Source organism: Diadema antillarum, unplaced genomic scaffold (genome assembly GCF_040938485.1).
Source record: "Diadema antillarum isolate AM-2024a unplaced genomic scaffold, OU_Dant_1.0 scf00000065, whole genome shotgun sequence".
NCBI lineage: Eukaryota > Metazoa > Echinodermata > Echinoidea > Diadematoida > Diadematidae > Diadema > Diadema antillarum.
In genome coordinates this window covers 3083901-3104227 of record NW_027270954.1, presented here as the reverse complement: position 1 = coordinate 3104227, position 20327 = coordinate 3083901, and the positions used below count along the sequence as shown (strand labels likewise).

Here is a 20327-nt window from a genome sequence, read left to right as displayed (position 1 = left end):
AAATATAAACAACCCTCCAGATCACACTCTATAAGGTGACATCATTTGTCAAACGCAAGTCAGCTAAACTAAATTCTACAATTGACAGTGGAATTTAACTTCCCAAGAGCTTTTGGAGCATAGGACTTTTTTAGGGACTTTGTACAACACATTCACAGTGCCTTCATTTTCCAAGAGATGGACAGCATTTCTGACATAGGAATTCTCTTCTATGCTGGTATTTATGAAGAAGTGATCAGCTCTGGGAAGACAACATTGCAGTATCTATTGTACGTTCCTGTTAGTTGAACTGATTTGTGTTTGGCAAATGATGTCCTCTCCAGACTGTGCTCTGGAGTATTTTTTATCTTTATTTGAGCTTAGGTTTGAGAAAATGACAAAAATGTTTGAAAATCTATTCAAGTACATGTGAAGATGAATAAGTAGCACAATAAAATGAGATGTATGCAGCATCCATGCACATCAGCAGGAGTCAACAGGCATTTGGCTTTCCATTGACCATAGTTTAAATTTTGGAAAATACATCTTACCTTTTCCAGCCACTGATCCCACTGATCCCCCCATCCGGTATAGTGAACTAAAACCCTGTGAGTGTGATCATCTTCCTCCAGAATCTTTCATGTAAAAATAAGCAGAGCATCAATAATTAATTGTAAGAACTAGAGTTTCTATGATAAGTTATCAAATGAAATGATGAAAACGATTTTCTAGAATGAGATGAACAATCTAGACAATATACTTAATAAGCTATCACCTTGTGCTATAAGTATAGTATAATACTCACGGAAATAAGAAAAAAGCTACCCACGCACTACTGTCTCTAAACTGTTCGATATTATTTTTTTACTGGGACTTTTATTAAATACTGCTGTGCTTCAGTGCTTTAATATGGTTGACAGTTAATATCAAACACTAACGTCAGATTTACAGTCGATGAAAATGAAAATGAAATGATGAAAAAAAAAATTCATCCAATTTTTTCCATTTTTTCCCCCGGGTCGGGGGGAGGGGGGGGGGGGGAGACAGGAAGTAATCATGGTGTTACGATTACGTGGTCGAGGACGTGATGCGTTTCATGAAACGGTAAACTTTTTGTCAGTGATATACACTGACAACTGTTGAAAGCTACCGAAATCCTTGCGTCTGATTGGCTGATAGCAAATTTGTCGGTGAAAACCTCCGACGAACTTGTTGATGAAACGCCCCCCAGATGGGCGCTCATATCACCCGCCTTCCTGACAACATGGTCCATGTTGGGGGACCTAATTTACACCCTAAGCCTGAGGCCTGCTCCCGAGACTGTAACTTGGCTAGAACAATTGAGGGACGTTATTTAACTGCCGCTGAATACGCAAGAAAAAGGCTCATTCGTGTTAATTACCGCTCACTGACCCTGGTGGACCGGGTTACGGTTGGTCTAGTTACTATAGCTAGTACACTACAGACTAGAGTGTATACCTTACAGTAGATCTACACTGTTAGTGTTACTGACTGTTTTTACTAGTGATTGTTTGATGAATGCATAAATAGTTTTGACTTTTACTAGTTTAATCCCCTCTATAAATTACACTAGTTTGATTCGTTATATTCTACATCGGCGCTAACAGTTACATGAGACAATACTTAAACATGCGTCAAAATATTAGAATGATGTTTAGTAGAGTTTAACGTTAGGCCTACCTCGACATCAAATGCTGACTTTTTGTTCCACTGGCACTGCAGTTGTTTTCTCCTGGGTCTCCGCGGTAGGCCTAATTCTGGAAGTTCTTGAAGTTTTTTGAAATGTCCGATGCAATATGAAGCACATCTTCTCCTTGGTCTTTGGGTTGGGTGTTCATTCATTGGTTCCAGAATAAAGTAGTCTCGTACTTGTAGAATAGAGGTCTAGGGCCCTACTCGATGAAGTCCAAATATGAAATAAGTTCTAACACTTTCTTGTGTTGCATGCATACGTATACAACTACATCTAGTCACATTAGCTATATTACTAGTATAGCTAGCTAGCTATCCCCTCAGTGCATGCATAATACAGCTAGCTGCGCGCATCGCATGCTGGTATTTCGCGGAGCGCGACCACGCTAGCCAGCCGTCCAGCGCTAGCTCGTGATTGGCTAATATCTTTGACCTGTGTTTGTATGCAAATGAGGTCAACGCGTGATCAATTAATGAATATTCATTATACACTACCAGCAACGGGTTTCAATTGGTTGTATGTTAATGAAAATATGACATCATACCTCATTAAGAGTTTGTCCGCCGACGTGTGTAGACTTTTTGTAATGAGAAGTGCAAAATATCTGAACCAAGATGTGTTAATACACCCCGAAAATCCCAACAACAACAACAAAAAATCGTGTACATCGTGACAAGAAATGAAATACCATTTGCGAGAAACGTTGTCAATATCATTCAAGAAATTGTGTATCGTTTCTTGACATGCTAAGAACTTCTCATCAGCCAAACTGACATTTACTTTCTTGGCCCTCTGCGGTTCCTGCTTGACGGGATTTAACATAGATTTGATTGTAACTGGAACGTACTTTCAAACTAAGACAGTACAGAGCAGCTATCTGCATTCTGCGGTGTTTTGCAGAGACCTAACCAGCCGTCCTCACATGGCGGGAACTGCAGCGGAAAAGGAGAATGCTGAGATGCTGGTAGAGCAATGGACGAGTTACGGATTCGATTCGGTTCGGTTACTCGACTACAAGGTTCTTCTGGCCTACCCGGATAAGGATGATCCGAGCAAAGTAAGACACTCCAAAATCTGTCTGCAACCATTCTCTTGGCTGTTGTTGTTTACTTTATATATATTTTATAAACACACATGCGAGTTTACCCACGGAGAGTAACAGAAAAAAATAAGACATTAAAAAAACACACATAATAACTGTACACTCAACGAGGATGATGACGTTTGTTGTCGGGATGTGAAACGCGGGAAAGTAGATAAGAAGCTAATCGACATCATTGTGGCAATTATTCTCGTAATAAAACAGTACGCGAGTAATCAGGAGATTGTTGCATTTAGTCCACCCAAAGCATGTATGCCCATTATGTTCATTTGTCATAGCTATTATATTATAAACATCGAATAATCTGTGGTTGTTTTCCTCGATATGGGGTAATTTATCAATCAAATGTCATTTGTCAATAAATCTCATTTGAATTTGACTTTGAATTTGAATCAGTTGCAGTGGGCATAAGCGAGCAATAGGGTACTCATGATTGCGTGATAGCGGACCATTTGCGATTTTTTTTTCTTCCAAGAGAAGAAGATCGTTCTCACTTGGGGAAAACAAAACAAAAAATCTTCCTGAAAGATTAAATGACAACCATTTCAGGCTGGAGATATGCAGTTTGATTAACACTCAATATAAAGATCAATGCCTCCGTTACTGGGAATTTATAAAATAGCGGAGGTTACAGGTCCGACAGAAAACTTAACATCCCTGTGGGATGGAACATGCCACATGCTCCCTTCCATGTCTGTCCTTATCTGTATCATTTGGGAGCTTTAGATTTGTGACGTTAAGGCGACAAGTGCGTTCACCGTTCTCCACTTTCCCTGCATCGTAGTTGCATTGTATTGTCCTGTCTTGTATTTGTTTTCCGTCATAAAAAGATACACAAGCAAAGATATATTCCACAAAAATAGACCTTCAACAAAGGGATGACCCCACTCAGCTCTGCTATCATAACAGCGCTGTTTTACAGAAGGGTCCCTTACATGAGAAATATAAACAAACAGTATGCAGTTACATAAGAAGGAAATACAAACATTCAGAGTAAAAATTTCAGTTGCAAAGTAACTTTAGATTTCGCGAATACGCAGCCTACTAGTATGCAACGTAAAATGGCGCCCCCACATGTCGTTCGTCATCATTGCATCAAGTCTCTGCGTCGTGAATTTGAGCGGACGCTAAAATGACCCACAACTCTTAGCGAAAAACGACGCGATCGATTTTTATAAGCGGTCATGTGCATGAGTAGAGCAGTTTTTTTTTCTTTCTAAAGCTCCCTATTGTCCGTACAAGTTCGTATGTTCTCGAGGCCTCATCTAACTCTGTCTGTAATAAATGATTCCCCATTACCAGGTGATGATAATGGAGAATGGAGAGGTTAATTTCACCACGGCTCTGCAAGAGGAGGTCCTCCGACCCGAGGATGATCACCCGGATGTCGTCCCGCCATTCAATGCCTACTCGGCAAAAGGGGAGCCAGAGGTAAATAAGTCTTTTCTGTTCTGAGTTATTCTATTTCATCAGTCGATCTTTCGACATTTTTTTTAAAGAAATAAAATATCTTAATCTGCTGTGTGCTTTCTATGGAATCATTTTACGTCAGTCTTAATCATTTTGCAATAATTGATATGGCTACATGTGATAATGTCCCATTTGAATGATCACTGTGTTTACAGGGGTCATGCAAAATACTTCTCACATATATTCTTATAATATATTATATTATTATATTTTTATAATAAATTATCCAATGAGTTAGAAGTCCTTTCAAGCGAGAAGCAACTTCACACTTAAACTTTAAGATATGAATAAGATCATGGGAACAAAGAATCACAGCGATGAATCTAATAAAACCGTGCGATGTCTGAATGAGGCAATTGTTTGGTAGCGTTATTTTTTTTTTCGATTATAGAAAGCTTTAATGATACTTTGATCGACAATCGTTTGGTGATCGTGGTTCCCTCTCCGAAGTTACATGCAAAGGAAGATCGGAGAAGGTGATACAGTTCCATAAGAAAATTTACGTCACTTTACCATTAACACTCTACCAACTGCATGCAAACCTATCATTTACCAAATTCGAAGTAGTGTTTAAAAAAAGTGAAACATTCAAACATTGTTCTATTACTTAATTACTTCCCTATAGTTCATACCGACATTTTTTCTCTTTTTCTTTTTATTGTCATTTCTACGAAGAAGGGCATTTTTCTCCTGCTTGTCAAAGAAATGCGTACACTTTGAAGAAAAATTAGCTAAATGTGCACTTGAAGAATTTCATTCTGAAGGACACTACTTACATGTATTTCTTAATATTACTGCATTTTCGTTTGACAGTACATTGAGAATAGCAAGTCAACTGGAGTGCAAAATATTTGAAGTTATGCTGAACGTTCTCCATTCGTGCATGTATCAACAGTGAGAAATCGCTGATCCTGCCATAAAATGTGACCGATTACAGCCTCCTTTTGATCATCCATGCAAATTGTGCAGGGTCCCCTTGTATACGTAAACTACGCTCGGTCAGAAGACTTCGACTGGCTGGCTAAGAACCGGCCTGATATCAACATCACAGGCTGCATTGCCATCGCTAGATACGGAAAAGTTTTCCGCGGGAATAAGGTATAAGAGAAAGACTCAATTGTGTTTCTGTGACTATTACTGTGTTTTTCTTTTCAAACTCTTATTTAGTTTGACTCCGTTGTGATTATGGTTCTGCCCATCGGAAGAAAAATTTTTGATTCGGAAATTGCTGAAAGTCACATATAAACCATAATTACACTTACACCTGTCTGAGATGAATGTAATGTTCACATTTGTTTTTACGCCATATCTGATTATTTAGTTATTCAAATGGTGATCATTAATCTTTGTAATTTATCTGGTTTCGATCATGTTCTTATTAACCAGTTCTTTTTAGATTATTATGATATGTCATTCATTGTGGCTGCATGTGTCTGTAATGTTTTTCTTTGGTTCATATAAGTCACCTTTTAATCTAACCAACGTCACAAGCTGGTTAGACCATTATCATGTACGCTCCTCTGTAGGTGCTAAACGCACAGACAGCAGGAGCCATTGGTATCATCCTGTATTCCGATCCCGCCGATTACGCGATCAATGGAGACATATCGGTCTATCCGGATAATTGGTGGCTGCCGGATACCGGAGCACAGCGTGGAAACGTTCACGTCAGTGATGCTAAGGGCGATCCGGTTACACCCGGGTATCCGGCGAAACGTACGTATATTTTATGCGCTCTTGATATAGGGCACATGAACTTAAAAGGGATGGCTAGTAACTGATCAGTGGGAATCAGTGGGAATCCTGGGGATGATTGTTCCAATCCTTGTGGGATTCATTTAAGAGTACATTATATATCAGTGACGGGGCGATCGTTAACGATCGCCCCGTCACTGTACAGGCATGCTAATCTGGAAACATTAAACTGCACATTACTTGAATATGAGACCATTCTGAAGCAAATAATTTTCACACAACAATAGATATTTAATGTACTCTTAAATGAATCCCACAAGGATTGGAACAATCATCCTCCAGCATTCCCACTGATTCCCACTGATCAGTTAATAGCCATCCCCTTTAACAATGATAACTGATGATGTAATGAATCGCGTGAAGAGTGGTTCATAATTAGCTGCATCTTAATGGAAAAAAAAATTACACACAACAAAATGGGTAAGGGAAATTTTTCAATCTGATTGGTTAATTGCCATGTGATAATTTTTCACTGACTGCATGGATATTTTCCTTTGAGTTATGCCATTTTCCATACCCATGTATCCTGTAAACCAGGCAGCGCACAGTTTAGCTGTATATATTTCAGGGAATTTTCGGTCAATTTTACAAAACAGATGACCTCCAGGTTCATTCGTTTGTTTGTTGTTGTTATTTTTTTTTGAGGGTTGGTGTATCCGCAACAATTATCTGATCACGGTCTTCTTCCTCGTATATGGGTTCAAACAATTCAGAGATACTTTGTGTACACCATTCATTCACAGATCATTGAAAAGTGACAATTGACCATCTATAAAATAATCGCACCTGCAACCCCAACACCACTTACTGTTTAGCGCGACACATGATATACATGTAGCATATTCACCGACAATGGTTAATATCAAGATCGGGTTCGAGGCAGATCAATGAAGTTTCGATTGGAAAACGTAGAGTCAATGTCGATGAAATCTTAACGCTTGAACAGAACATATATGTATGGAATGGAATGAATGTCCTCCCAACAAAAAATGAATAACAACAACAGAGAAATAAACAAACAAGCAAGCAAACCATTGAACTCCACAAAAAATGAATGGGTGCATTTCGTGAATCGTGCTGTCAGATATATATATATATTTCTGACAAACTGCTATAAGCTACCGAAATCCTTGCATCTGTTTGGCTGCGAGCAAATTAATTGTCCTACAAGTTTGTCGACCAAAACACTTCATAAAATGCCCCTCCGAATGGTGCATTAGACAGGTTAACATCAAACTTCAGAACATTGAGAGACTTAATAACCCATCTTCTGTTATCATCTTACCATTGAACCAAATATTGCATAAAATCAACTACACTTATCGTATATCACCCTCACTTCTCAATCCCGCAGCCTACATGTTCCGCATCCGTGAGGAGGAGACGGCGCTTCCAAAGATTCCAGCCCATCCCATCGGCTACGGAGACGCACTGCGTCTGCTGAGGTAGCACCTGCACGATCATGAATCTGTGACGCAAACTGACAGTGCTGCCCGTAGCTGACACTGTTGCTTGTATTATTCCCACCCTTGTCGTGGATGATAAGCATTGTCAGGAATGATACACGTTGTCATGATTCCTTCTGCTACTTGTAGTAATGAACATCAAGTAGAGTATCTTATTTGACTCTTCACTCCCCCCCCCCCTCTTCTGATAGAGGATGATCGGTTCGTCTTGGAGACACTAGCCTATGAGATCCTCCCAAACTAACTTTAACCCTTTGCTGTGACATGACTTTGGACGGTGTATACAACGCTATGGGGGTTTCCTTGAAAATCAACACTCAGAACACATATAAGGATATTCAATTTGATCCTGCAAGATTTTAAAATTATCCTAGACTCTACACTTGTCCCGTCCAGTTCTCACAGGCAGTTACTTAAACTAGCCTTTGCCAGGTGTGCAGACAGAAAATTCTGGGATCTCCGTGATGCAAAACTGACAGTACCGTATTTTTCTTTTACTTTTAAAATGTGAAGGTGTGAGTAAATTATTTGTCTTGGGGAATATTATGGAAAGCACTTAAGTCCTATCACTTGAGTGCAATCGTGTTTTACACATTTTCTATACTCCTCTTACGTACACGATTTTCCAGATTTGAGGTGAAAACTTCAGGCCGAACACACTGACCATTCCTTACTCGTTTGACTAATTAGGAAAAAAACCACAACAAACAAACTATGGCTGGGATAGATGAACGGCTTCACTCCATTGGATGGCGTAATGATTTCGCATGTAATGACTAGTCTTTGTCGTGTCGGTGTTCAGCCTTCTTTTGTCCTTTCCCGCCTCCGTCCTTCTCTTGTACAGCGAGATGACTGGGGACGAAGTGCCGAGAGACTGGCGAGGAAGCCTAGACGTCACCTACCGATTCGGGCCCGGGTTTGCCAACCCAGATAGGTGAGTGTCCATCAGGGTGTGCTAAGAAGTGTACGCAACAAAAGACGATTGCGAGATTTTATGGTGGCCCTGAAGTACGCTCGACAAGAGGTCATGTGCGGCGTTAATTTTGCGACCAGGTCGCGAAATTCGCGATTTGGGACGACAAATTCGTGACTCGGGACGCGAATTTCATGACCCGGGACACGAACTTCGCGACCGGGGACGCAAAATTCGCGTCCTGTGGTCCAAAGTCGCGAATTTCGTGACCACAGGACGCGAATTTTGCGTCCCCGGTTGCCAAGTTCGTGTCCCCGGTCGCCAAGTTTGTGTCCCGGGTCACGTACTTCAGGACCACCATAAGATTTAGACCTGCGACGCGAACACTTAGGCAACGCAGTATCTATTGGGTTGAACAATGGAAACAGCTGTCTCGCACATGTGCGGAACAACATTTCATAGCCTTTTAGCGTTGTCTCTAGCACTCGCGTCGCAGATCTAAAGTTCGTTAATGGTAAAAGGAGACCGGATGGGCCATCTAATTGTTTTGGAGAAGTCTGCGCCTTTGAATGTTTCTATAACAGATATCTGGCGCCATACAAATGCTGTGGATCATCACCATCACCAGTTATTAATGGCTGCCCCTCTCCTTCGGACTGTGATCGTGTTGGATGGTGAAATTAATCCCAAACATCGGTTGTCGTGTATGAAAAAGAAAAATGAATAAATCACTCTGAAGGATGACACGACATTCAGTCTAAAGCTCAACTCAACGTAGCAAAAGATGTAATCATCATAAAAATCATCATGGTGTATGAGATTGATTTCTTCAACTCAAGCAAATTCTTGCGTTGAGTTGTGTTTAGTGCAACTGATAGACAACGTCCCCTATATCGACGTAAATATGTAGTATTCAAGTGGTAGCCAAGAAGAAGAAGAAGAAGAAGAAGAAGAAAAGAAAACTTGCCCTGTCCGTTGATCAGAAGGTCATAGGTTCGAATACACCAAGAGTATGTATGCCAATAATTGTTTTAGTCATGGTTTGCCTATACTACGTGTACTAAAACGCTAATTAATACGGTGCTTGTTTATATACGTCGATGTAAGGCAATTTATCAATCAAGGATTAATTCGTTGTTTACTAACTTAAACGCTTGATTTGTCTAAAAGGAAGGTAAAGATGAGTATTCACACCTCAAGGGAGATTCGAACCACCTATGACGTCATTGGTATCATCAAGGGAGCAGTCGAACCAGGTGAGTGGGGTTCAGGCTCTATCTTGCCGTGAAATCACTTCGTCATAAAACACTCAACACTAACCGTTTGATCGCCACTACAGCAAAAACGCACAAAATTCCGAAAACGGGTGAAACCAATTCCACTGTCTCAAGAAGAGTTTTCCAACAGATGTGGAAATAAATAAATTTGATTTTGAAAAACTGTCTAGGCTACTGATTTGCCGATCAAAAGTAATAGAGCAGAGCAGAAGTGAGGCGAAGTAAAGCAAAATGATGACGTTCCCAGATAAATCGCTCGTTTTACAAGTCTCCATCTTGTCTTATAGTTGTTTTGTTTTTTGCAAATGGTATCGTTTTTGCTAGACAGCCCTGCATTTACATTGGTCATTTAACTCAAACTACAGACTTTCGTCGTTTGTCATGAGGTATAGTCCATACTTGATTTCAAGACTATATGGTATTCACTTATTCTTTGTATGAAGAAATTGACACAAATTTCATTCAGTAGATCATGACGGATAGGTTGACAAACTCAACTATGAGGTATTTGACCATTATTCTGTGCCAGGGAATTTCGACAGTACGTACAACGCTGTGGGCTTTCCAAGAGTGGGCCAATCAGCACTCACAACGATTAATAAGTTAAACCCTGCCTTTGAGGATTTCGCATCAGCCCTTTATGACAAGAAGAGAGCTTTCTCGATCTCTGTTCATACATTGACGTCATAATTTGTCGTCTCTAATCGACGTTAATTAACCACTTGTGTCCTTACCACAACGTTTAGTATGAATGATATACGCTTTAATCAACTGAAGAAATCCCAGCAAGACAATTTCTAACAGTCTGCATAAACAAGTGTACTCAGTACTATAGTTATACTAAAAGGCCATAATAGTAGCCCATTTTCTACCTATACCAAGATCGGTATGTGCTGCTAGGCAACCACAGAGACGCTTGGGTGTACGGAGCCGTGGACCCGTCCAGTGGCACAGCGGTCCTCATGGAGAGCGCGCGTGTCTACGGCGAGATGCTGAAGATTAGTACGTTCTAGCATTGTTCTCCTTCGTGTTTTCCGTACTTTGAAAGGTCTATAAAGGTATTAACCTACATTTAAAAGTAATTTTAGTAGTTTATGTGAACATTGTCACTTGCACTGAAAACAATTAACGCAACTCGATCCTCGAAAATACATGTAGGTAAAGTTGCTATAGGTATGATGATAGGGATCATGCACGACACTTTTCCGCTTACAAAGTGCCGTTACACTCAGAAATTAAAATGAATAATATGCTTCTTCCAACGAAACTTCGCAGATCATCCATCCCTTTTTCACGTCAGTGACACTAAATTAGCATAATTATGCTGACAAGCAACCGGTCTTTTGAAAGAGTTGTTAAGAAGTTTGATGTTGGCTCTCGACGCACGTTGAAGTTAGCGAATGGTCATCTATTCGCTTTAATTTTCTCTTCCTTCTAAATCATCTTTAAGACTGGCGCCCTCGGCGGACGGTGATGTTCTGCAGCTGGGGAGCTGAAGAGTACGGCCTCATCGGATCCACTGAGTTCGTAGAGGTGAGAATGGCTAAAAGTTACCTGTGTTACATTCTACGGACATGTTAGTTTGACGGAAAAGAGCAAAACTGAAGATTTAGCGACAAACTCATGCTGCGAAAACTATAGCCTTCATTCAGAGGTCGATTCATCTATTATTGGACTGAATATCAGAAAGTATAGGCCCTACAAAGTATTTCAGTACGTCCTATTCTAAGGGTGATTCAAAATCACTTGAAAGTAAAGGTTTTTTTTTCGAATAACCATGAAGAGGGTTAAGAATCATTTTATAAGAAAAATATTAAGTTTTTTTCTGTGGGGAATTCAAAAAATTTGCCATGCCCAACAAATGTAATGTCATACAATATTGTACCCCTCACTCATTTCCATAAATCATCACATTGCATCGTTCATTTTGAAAGAAACAAATGACCTTTTTAAATGTATTTCGTATATTATTTACTGTTCTTCTGTTCCGGTATTCAAATTCCGTTGTAATGTTTCCCTTTGCATATATCTTTACACCAAGGATTGCTCTGACGACCAGAAAGTTTACCAAGGATTACTTTACGTAATAACAAGAAATGCACGCAAGTTTAACTATCTCTAGTATCTAGTCTACTAGTACCTTATTGGTACAAGCTACCTCATTACCCTGTAGCATCACTCAATTTGAGTATGCTAGTTGCAGACTATCATATCACATCCTTCGACACGGCTGTAACAGTTCAAAATGTCAACTTCTGATATTCCCTGACACAGGAATACCAGAAGGTGCTCGGTGAGCGTGCGGTGGCCTACATTAACACGGACAGCGCTGTGAGAGGAAATTACACCTTCTTCGCCAAGACCACACCCCTCCTACAGAGGGCGCTCTTCGAGGCCACTAAAAAGGTCTGGCTCACATCAACGAATAGCCCATGTCACCAGTATACCGTTTGCAACAAAACCTATCACACCTCAAACTATAAATCGACATGACCTTTACGTTCTCACCTTCAAAGGGAAACACTTCCGGTGACACACCGCCCCGAGTTCAAGTTGCCTTTCTGGAGTAGACGCAAACAAGCATTACGAATATTACATTCAAGTAAGATGTAACAAAAATGCTGCACATCAATTTTGATAGAAGAATATTAGCAAGATCTCTGAAATATTTACAGGCTGCTGTATAAAAACAGATATCAAATGTGTGAATGCAGCAATATCAGTAGAACAAAGCAAGGAAAATCAGACTGTTCAAAATATATGACTCTTTGAAGCTTTAGGATAAAGAAGACATACTACAGACTACAGTTAAAGAAAACAAAACAATGTAAAGAAAATTCAAAATTGTTCACTTTTTTCGCATAATGGTACTTGATTCGCCTCTTTCAGAAGGCAAGGGGAATGATATCACCCTTAATCAACGTAACAAGTCAACAAAATTTCTTTTAAAAAAAAAGAAAATTTGTGGAATTCGCTTTGCATTTTCTTTATTATTGCTCTACGCATGGGGCATCACAAACTGTAGTAGTCTTCTCACCCAGCAGAAATCACTACTTTTGAACGAATTGCCCAATTTCAAAAGTCCAATGGTCACTGATACTGATACTTTATATTCTACTGGTATTGCTGTGTTCACTCAATCCACATGTATATCAAAGTAAACTTGTCCTTAACAATCACATTTTCAACATGCAAAGTAGATGATGTCTATTAACCATGTTAACAGCTTCAAAAGTTACCACATTGGCTTGAACACAAATCTCCCCGATTCTTTTAGAAGACGAAACAAAATGAATCCTGTTCATCAGATTGTTCCAGAGTTACAACAACTCGGTTTGGTTTAATTCGCTTGTTTGCTATATATAAATGAGATTTATAGTGCAGTATATAAACCATACAGGACTCAACACTAACTTTTTCTCTGGTGGCACAGTCGGGCCCCGATGAAAATCTTAAAATTTTAAATTCTAGTGGCTCGGGGAAAAATGTATCCGCCCGAAATAAACGGAAACGTAACGATCCGGGTGGTATTTGTGCTGCCCAATCGGACCACCAAAAGATAACCTTTTTGGATATCTGGTGGCCCGACATAAATCTTAAGGTGGCCCAGGGCCGCCGGACCACTACACCGTCCATGTCGAACCCTGCATGAAATCACATTATATAATTGTTGGTGCTTCTTTTCCAGGTTCCTGACGGGGAGACAGGCGAGCAGACAGTCTATGATCTCTGGCGTAGGCGCTTGCCTGGGGGCAACAATCGACCCTAGTGAGAAATTATTTGCCGGAGCTGAGGGCTTTTCCTCATAATTACTGGAACGATCACTGTACTAGGGCTTTTTATAGCTCAGTTAGTAGAGCACCGGGCTAGCATACGGAGGTCTCGGGTTCGAACCCCCATAGAATCCCATTTTCTTTGCTCACTTTTTTCATCAATAAATTGCACATTCCGACATATTAATTTGGGTCTTTAGATGTATGACCATTTGTACTTTTAATATCTTTACGTAACTATGAATCTTGGGTGATAAAGAATATTTGTACGGGTATTACAGGTGGCTATCTCGGCACGATGATGATGTTTATTCATTGTTTAATCTTATTGTTCTCTTTTCCTTCTCTTTCCCTTTTTAACTCCCTGGAATACGTTGTTCGTTTAATAAGACTTTTAAGTCCAGAGACTCATACGGTACAAGCTTTGGTCTTTTTTTCCCTACACAGTAGAATGTAAAATTGTCGTTTTTCTTGATTACGACATCATTTTTGTCTTATGCTCTGTCGATAGTATCATTTCATTCATGTTTGAGACGTGGAACAACAATAAATCACTTAGAAATATTAAATAATATTGTAAATGTAAAGACGATTAAAAATATAATGTCCACAAGGTAAAATATTGTTGAACTCATAAGAGCAACTAGGATTAACATGTGGTTATTCTGATTGTGCGTATATATTAACAATTACAGTAATTCTATTCAAAGTTCAAAGTTACATTTTTTTCCACCAGACAAACACAGATATTATATACTATGTATAAGCAAAACACAGTTATAATGATTGCGAATACGTAATCTAACAATATACATGTGAAGATGAGTAGCAAAATTATTGAACAAAACATAATTATATTTTTTTTTGTATATACTGTACATAATAATGCATAGTAAATATTAGATGAGAATGGAAATGGAAATGGAAACTAAAAAGCAAAGCTTGTACCTTAAGGGACCCTTAGAAAATGCATAAGAATTCAAACGAAAAATGAACAGTGAAGTATGGAAAAATTTCCACAGTGACATTAGGACTCCCCGCGTTAGATGTCCTCAAGAACGCAGCCCCGTATTCACTTTTCACTTTTAATCCTTCAGCGTTCGTGTACTGGGTTCGGGGAGTGACTTCGCCCCTTTCATGTACCGCATTGGTATCCCAGCTACCGACGTCTCCTATTACTGCAATGTTGTGGTATGTTCATATTTATGACTTAAACTAGCACATTTTTATTCCTTGAAAAAAAGAATTATCTAACATGAACATGCAGTTTAATTTCGGATCGACAAAAAACATAACAAAACAAAACATAATGTATGAAAACGAAACAAAAAAACTCCGTTACCATCGGTATTTAGTTTCACTGATCAGAATGCGTGAATGGGAATGTCACATAATCCCTATCTGTTGCGAAATAGACTTCTCAAAGATGTAAGAATTACTTTTAGTATTATTAGTATTACTAGTTGGTAATACTAACCAACTATGTAAATTCAAAAGGAGCCAAATCAGAGAATGGCTGCTGTAGAAAGCATGGTAACAAGAAACATGTTGGGCATTGTTGCTTTCATTGTTAAATATCATTAATAATGACCATAGTTTTGAAGGTCACGAGAGGTTTAAGTTTTAAAGGGTCGAAAATTTGAGATTGTCATTGTAAATAGTTTAAAAGTTTTGCGCTTGCATTTCTGTTTCAGACTATGTCACTTTCCTCGTACCCCGTCTACCACTCTGTATACGAGACGTTTTATCTCGTAAAGACGTTCATCGACTGGAACTTTTGGCGCCACCAGGCCGTTGCCCGAGTGATGTTAGAATTCTCGCGAGATCTCGCGGATTCCGTTGTGCTGCCGTTTGGCTGTATCGACTATGCAGAGAAACTGACGTCGTCGATCGATAATTTGCACAGGGAATATGGAGAAAAGATGGGAGCAAGAAACATAACATTTGGTACGAACAGGCGGTGACGTTTACCGTTCTCTAAACAATCCGAATAGAGGAGATGTTAAGATAAACAATGCTGCATTTCCTATAAGCAATCAATTTGTAAGCCGTTGCAAGGTAAGAAGTAAACCAATTTCAACTTTCACCCCATCGCTACCCTTTGACTATCACCACCCCCTCCCTCCCTTTACACTCCCTCTATGTCCCTTCCCTCTTTCAATCTCTTCCTGTTTGGGTTCTCTTTCGTCATTACAATATCTCTTTTAAGGACTAAGTATTCGTAGTGTTATCGAAAACTCTTATTTACATCACCATACAAACATTCAAACAATACAAAGAAGTTAAACAGTTTTTTTTTTAAAAAGGTCTAGATTTTGACTGCACACTATTTCTTAAAATTTGATTGAAGCTATAGAATTGTTGTCACTACGCAATGTCATTACATTTGACGTCACAAGGGGATTGTCTCTATTTCCATTCAAAGAGAGTGAAACCCCCACATACATTTTGATTGATTGAATAGAGAAATATCAGTAGAATACATCATTAAAAGTTGAGGAAAATAATGTCAATCCGTTCAGAAGTTATGAATTTTTGAAGTTTTGGTGAGGAGATTGCTAAATTAGAAGATTATTACGGATCATGAAATCACATATGCACCACCATATGAAGAAAATATAAAGAAAATTCAAAATTTCTTTCACTTTTCTAGCATAATGAAAGAATACTAGAGTTACCTATTTCAGGAAGTAGGGGGAATGATATTACCCTGCCCTTGACACATTGCAATGAAAAGTCCACGATGTGAACTTTTCATATGAAATAATATTTTTGGAATTTTCTTTAAAAAGTGCTATGATAGTACCTAAAAATGTTAAATGAACAGTTCAAAGAAATAAAAAGGACATTGATTTTGCTAAGAACTGACTTTCAGACGCGGACATGACAAATCTGCATAATTAGTTGAGACGATACAAAAATAAAAAAAAGTACGCACACACACAAAGTGCAAACAATGATGCTCTTCCACGGCATTTCAGACGGTGTCTGGATCGTAATGATGAAGAGACTTCAAAATCTTTGTTTTGTGTTACTTTACTTTGGTTCCCACAGATTACGTATATTCATCATTGTCCAATTTTACGGCTTCGGCAGAAGAGTTTGAAAACAGTCTCGAGGAGATTGATCTCAGCGAGTAAGCACTTTGAGATTTTCCATAATAATGATAATGATAATGACAATAATAATAATAATAACAATGATAATAATAATAATAATAATAATAATAATAATAGTAATAATAATGATAATGATAATGATAATAACCAAAACTGAATTCAGCAATTAAGTAATCATTGTAATGAAATATTATCTAGTGAAGTTAAGTCAAGCAGACCAGTAGTTTTCAAGGTTGCTATAATGTAACTGATTATTGGCCTCATGAATAATTAAAACATAATTTTCTAGGTCGAACAAAGTGAAATTTCGTTTTTGTTAATGTTCTTCAAGAATTTTTTTTTTTTGTTGTTGTTCTAAGAATTGTCATATCGAATTAAGATTAATCTCCCGGCAGCAAATGTCTACATTATTTCTTAAACTTCAGTATTTTTTCTTCCTTTCTCAAGCAAAGAAACATGCCTGAAATTATATTCGAGTGTTAACACATAGCTAAACTTTGGTTAATGCTAAAGGAAGGTTGAGCAGTGCCAAGGGAGTTGTGATCACTTGACCGTTGGTATATAAAATACACTATATACCATAAGACTGTATTCTTAGCAGTCAGGTGACTTCAAAGTCACGTGCACAAATATTTTGAATTCATTTCACTGTATGAAACCCAAAATTTTGAATTTATTTCACTTTTATATGAAACCCAAAATTGTCCACTTTCAGCTCTTTTTGCATTTTCAAGAAAACATGAAACTAGGGTTATTTGTAGCTACAAAAATATATATCTTATATATTACAATGATGTGATTATTTTCTGCATATCTAGTAAAGCCTGAAACTAGGGTTGGTTAAGCTTAAAAAAGGATGTGAATAGAAAGTTTTCTCGAATAATGTTACAGTAATGTAATTATTATATTACATTTACTTCAGATTCAAAGCAGAAAACGTCAGTTGATGATTTTGATATTTATTGGCTACAACTGATCGGATTTCATTTAGAAATTGATCATACGTATATCAATAAGGTGCTCTTTGACATGATCAAGATGTTTGAGATAATTTTTGACAAAATCACTTCACAAGTTCCATCGAGTCAGAATTATAAGGCGGGACTGCACTAAAAATGACCATGCTGGAATGAACGTTCGATCATTATGGTGAGGTAAAATGAGAGTGATTTTCATTCTTGCGACAGTGCCGGTGCTGTAAGACGGGTCAACGACCAAATGATTCAACTCGAGCGAGCTTTCATCGATCCTGCTGGGCTCCCTAACAGAAAATGGCTGAGGTGAGTGTTTTATATATCTATGCTATGGAACGATAAACCTGTCTTTCTATGCTTGACTCAATTCCTGCAGTCATCTCGATATTTCATAATGAGGTTTTCTGTGTGTGTATTGCGATCTTGACCTCCTTTATACGCCCCCAAAGAAAATAAATTCATTTTTCTTATGCTGCATTTGATTGTCCTCGGTTTTATAGAAAGGTCTGTGCAATAAAGCGCCACGAGACTTGCTATTTATGAAACTACTAGTATAAAGTTTTATTCTTGCGAGAAAAAAAAAGTGGTCATTTACAATGTGCCGTTACAATGCTTATCGTTGCTTATGCCTCTCCGTTTTAAAATGCGCAGTACAAACATTGACAAGTAAACGTGCAAGTACTTCCGGACTTTTAAAGACCAAATAGCGAGGGGATCCACGGAGTGAGCAGGCTTGCTCGATTGTATAATAATATATATATTCGAGAATCCCTTTAAAGGGGATGGCTAGTAACTGATCAGTGGGAATCAGTGGGAATGCTGGGGGATGATTGTTCCAATTCTTGTGGGATTCATTTAAGATTACATTATATATCTATTGCTGTGTGAAAATTATTTGATTCAGAATGGTCTCATATTCAAGTAATGTGCAGTTTATCGTTTCCAGGTTAGCATGCCTGTACAGTGACGGGGCATTAAACTGCACATTACTTGAATATGAGACCGTTCTGAAGCAAATAATTTTCACACAACAATAGATACATAATGTAATCTTAAATGAATCCCACAAGGATTGGAACGATCATCCCCCAGAATTCCCACTGATTCCCACTGATCAGTTACTAGCCATCCCCTTTAAAGGGATGGTATAGTTTCGGATGGGATGAGACTTCAGCTTTCCAACATTTTTTAAGATCATTTTTTGAGATGAAAGGAAAAACATTTGAGGAGAAACATATTATGAAATATGAAAGAACATACGAGGATTTCAATTCAATTCAATTCAATGTTTTATTTCATTTTTCAGCAAGAACATATAAACATCACTTCTTCTTTTTTGGTAACAGAAAATCAGGTGCGTAAAACTATGTAGGATGAAAAGAATATGCAATGATTGTAGCACCTTGCAGTAATTACACATTTATCATGAAACTCAAGTGATTTGAAGTAAGTTAACATTATGGATAATTCGAAAAATGGAGGGACCCCCTAAAAAGACAAGGCTTGTAGAATGTGGGCCCCTCAGAAGAAAAACATCAGTTGAAAGCAAAGAGAAGGTCTGGAAGCCCACTAGAGAGACAGATCAACAAAACAGACACATGTACACACGTAAAAACATGAAGCGGGACTGAAATAGGAGTAACAGTACAACAGAGAGTTGACTATGAGATGAGACAAAATGAGACAAAACTAACATAACAGTACGAGAACAGAACGGAACAAACAAAACATACAAAAACGTTTAGCAGAGACCGCGATCTCGTCGGAAGTATGTCGAGGGAGAGAGAGAGAGAGAGAGTGACGCGAGAAAGAACAATGTAGGCCTACTAGAGATATAATAGTGGAAATATCCTAGCTTTATTACATGAGGACGCTGTATAATGATAAGAGAATATATGTAGCAATCTATACGTGGTTCTTTTCTTAGATAAAGGGTTATAACAACTGGTTAATTCAAATCAGTAGAATTATAAGATTGCAGTAGAACAAATTTCAGTTTCCTTTTAAATGAGTATATAGAGGGGGCATTTTTGATATCGGAATGCAATGAATTCCAATAACTTGGGCCGGTATAAACAAAATGTGTTCTTGGCTGAAATCGTACGAAGAAAATGTAAATGATATTCATTTACCTTCATTAATAGTTAATATGATAAGCAGGGGGTTTTTTTTCATGAGAAATAATGAGACAGTAGAAATCATCCTCGTTTCATTTGTTCGATTACAAAGTATTGTCAATCAGGTGGTTAAATTTTCCTTATTGATGTGGCAATGCGACTTGATGTAGTCCGTCCTCAATAATAACTACGCACTTTCCCTTTTCGTGGTCCTGTTTATTAAGGCATGTCGTGTATGCACCCAGTAGCCTCAATGCATACGCCGGAGACGCCTTTCCGGCCCTGATCGACGCCATGTACCAAATCGACGACGATCCCGACCAGGTCACGAGATGGAAAGCCGTGGAGCAGCAGATGGCCATCATCGCTTTCACCATCCAATCAGCAGCCAGCACTCTGTCTGACGTCACACAGTTTTGAATGGAATCTTGGTTTATTTCGATATATGATAATTATTGCCTCTGGTGATCACAGTGAATATACTCCATTGTACGCAAACATAACATTCTCTGTTATCAAAATATCAATATGGCGTTTGTAAAGGCTTAGCCCAGTTTAGACTGACTAAATCCCAATAAGTTATATATCATAGCATATTTATCGAATTACCATTCTGCTCGAAGATTTGTGACCGTGCACCTCAAAACAAACATAAAGTCGCACACACT

General features: G+C 38.5%; 1 protein-coding gene across 1 annotated transcript in view; it reads left to right on the top strand.

The window, feature by feature from the left end:
• LOC139716454 (N-acetylated-alpha-linked acidic dipeptidase 2-like) overlaps nt 1-20079 on the top strand; it is a 36119-nt gene extending 16040 nt beyond the window's left edge. Inside the window, exons 2-17 of the mRNA XM_071628000.1 lie at nt 2594-2750; nt 4098-4226; nt 5235-5363; nt 5792-5981; nt 7375-7465; nt 8331-8420; nt 9570-9655; nt 10559-10678; nt 11127-11209; nt 11951-12082; nt 13365-13444; nt 14547-14640; nt 15144-15396; nt 16504-16585; nt 17756-17848; nt 19884-20079. Coding sequence (XP_071484101.1) covers nt 2594-2750; nt 4098-4226; nt 5235-5363; nt 5792-5981; nt 7375-7465; nt 8331-8420; nt 9570-9655; nt 10559-10678; nt 11127-11209; nt 11951-12082; nt 13365-13444; nt 14547-14640; nt 15144-15396; nt 16504-16585; nt 17756-17848; nt 19884-20079 — 2005 coding nt within the window. The remainder of the gene's footprint in view (nt 1-2593; nt 2751-4097; nt 4227-5234; nt 5364-5791; nt 5982-7374; nt 7466-8330; nt 8421-9569; nt 9656-10558; nt 10679-11126; nt 11210-11950; nt 12083-13364; nt 13445-14546; nt 14641-15143; nt 15397-16503; nt 16586-17755; nt 17849-19883) is intronic.
• Nucleotides 20080-20327: the final 248 nt, after the last annotated feature.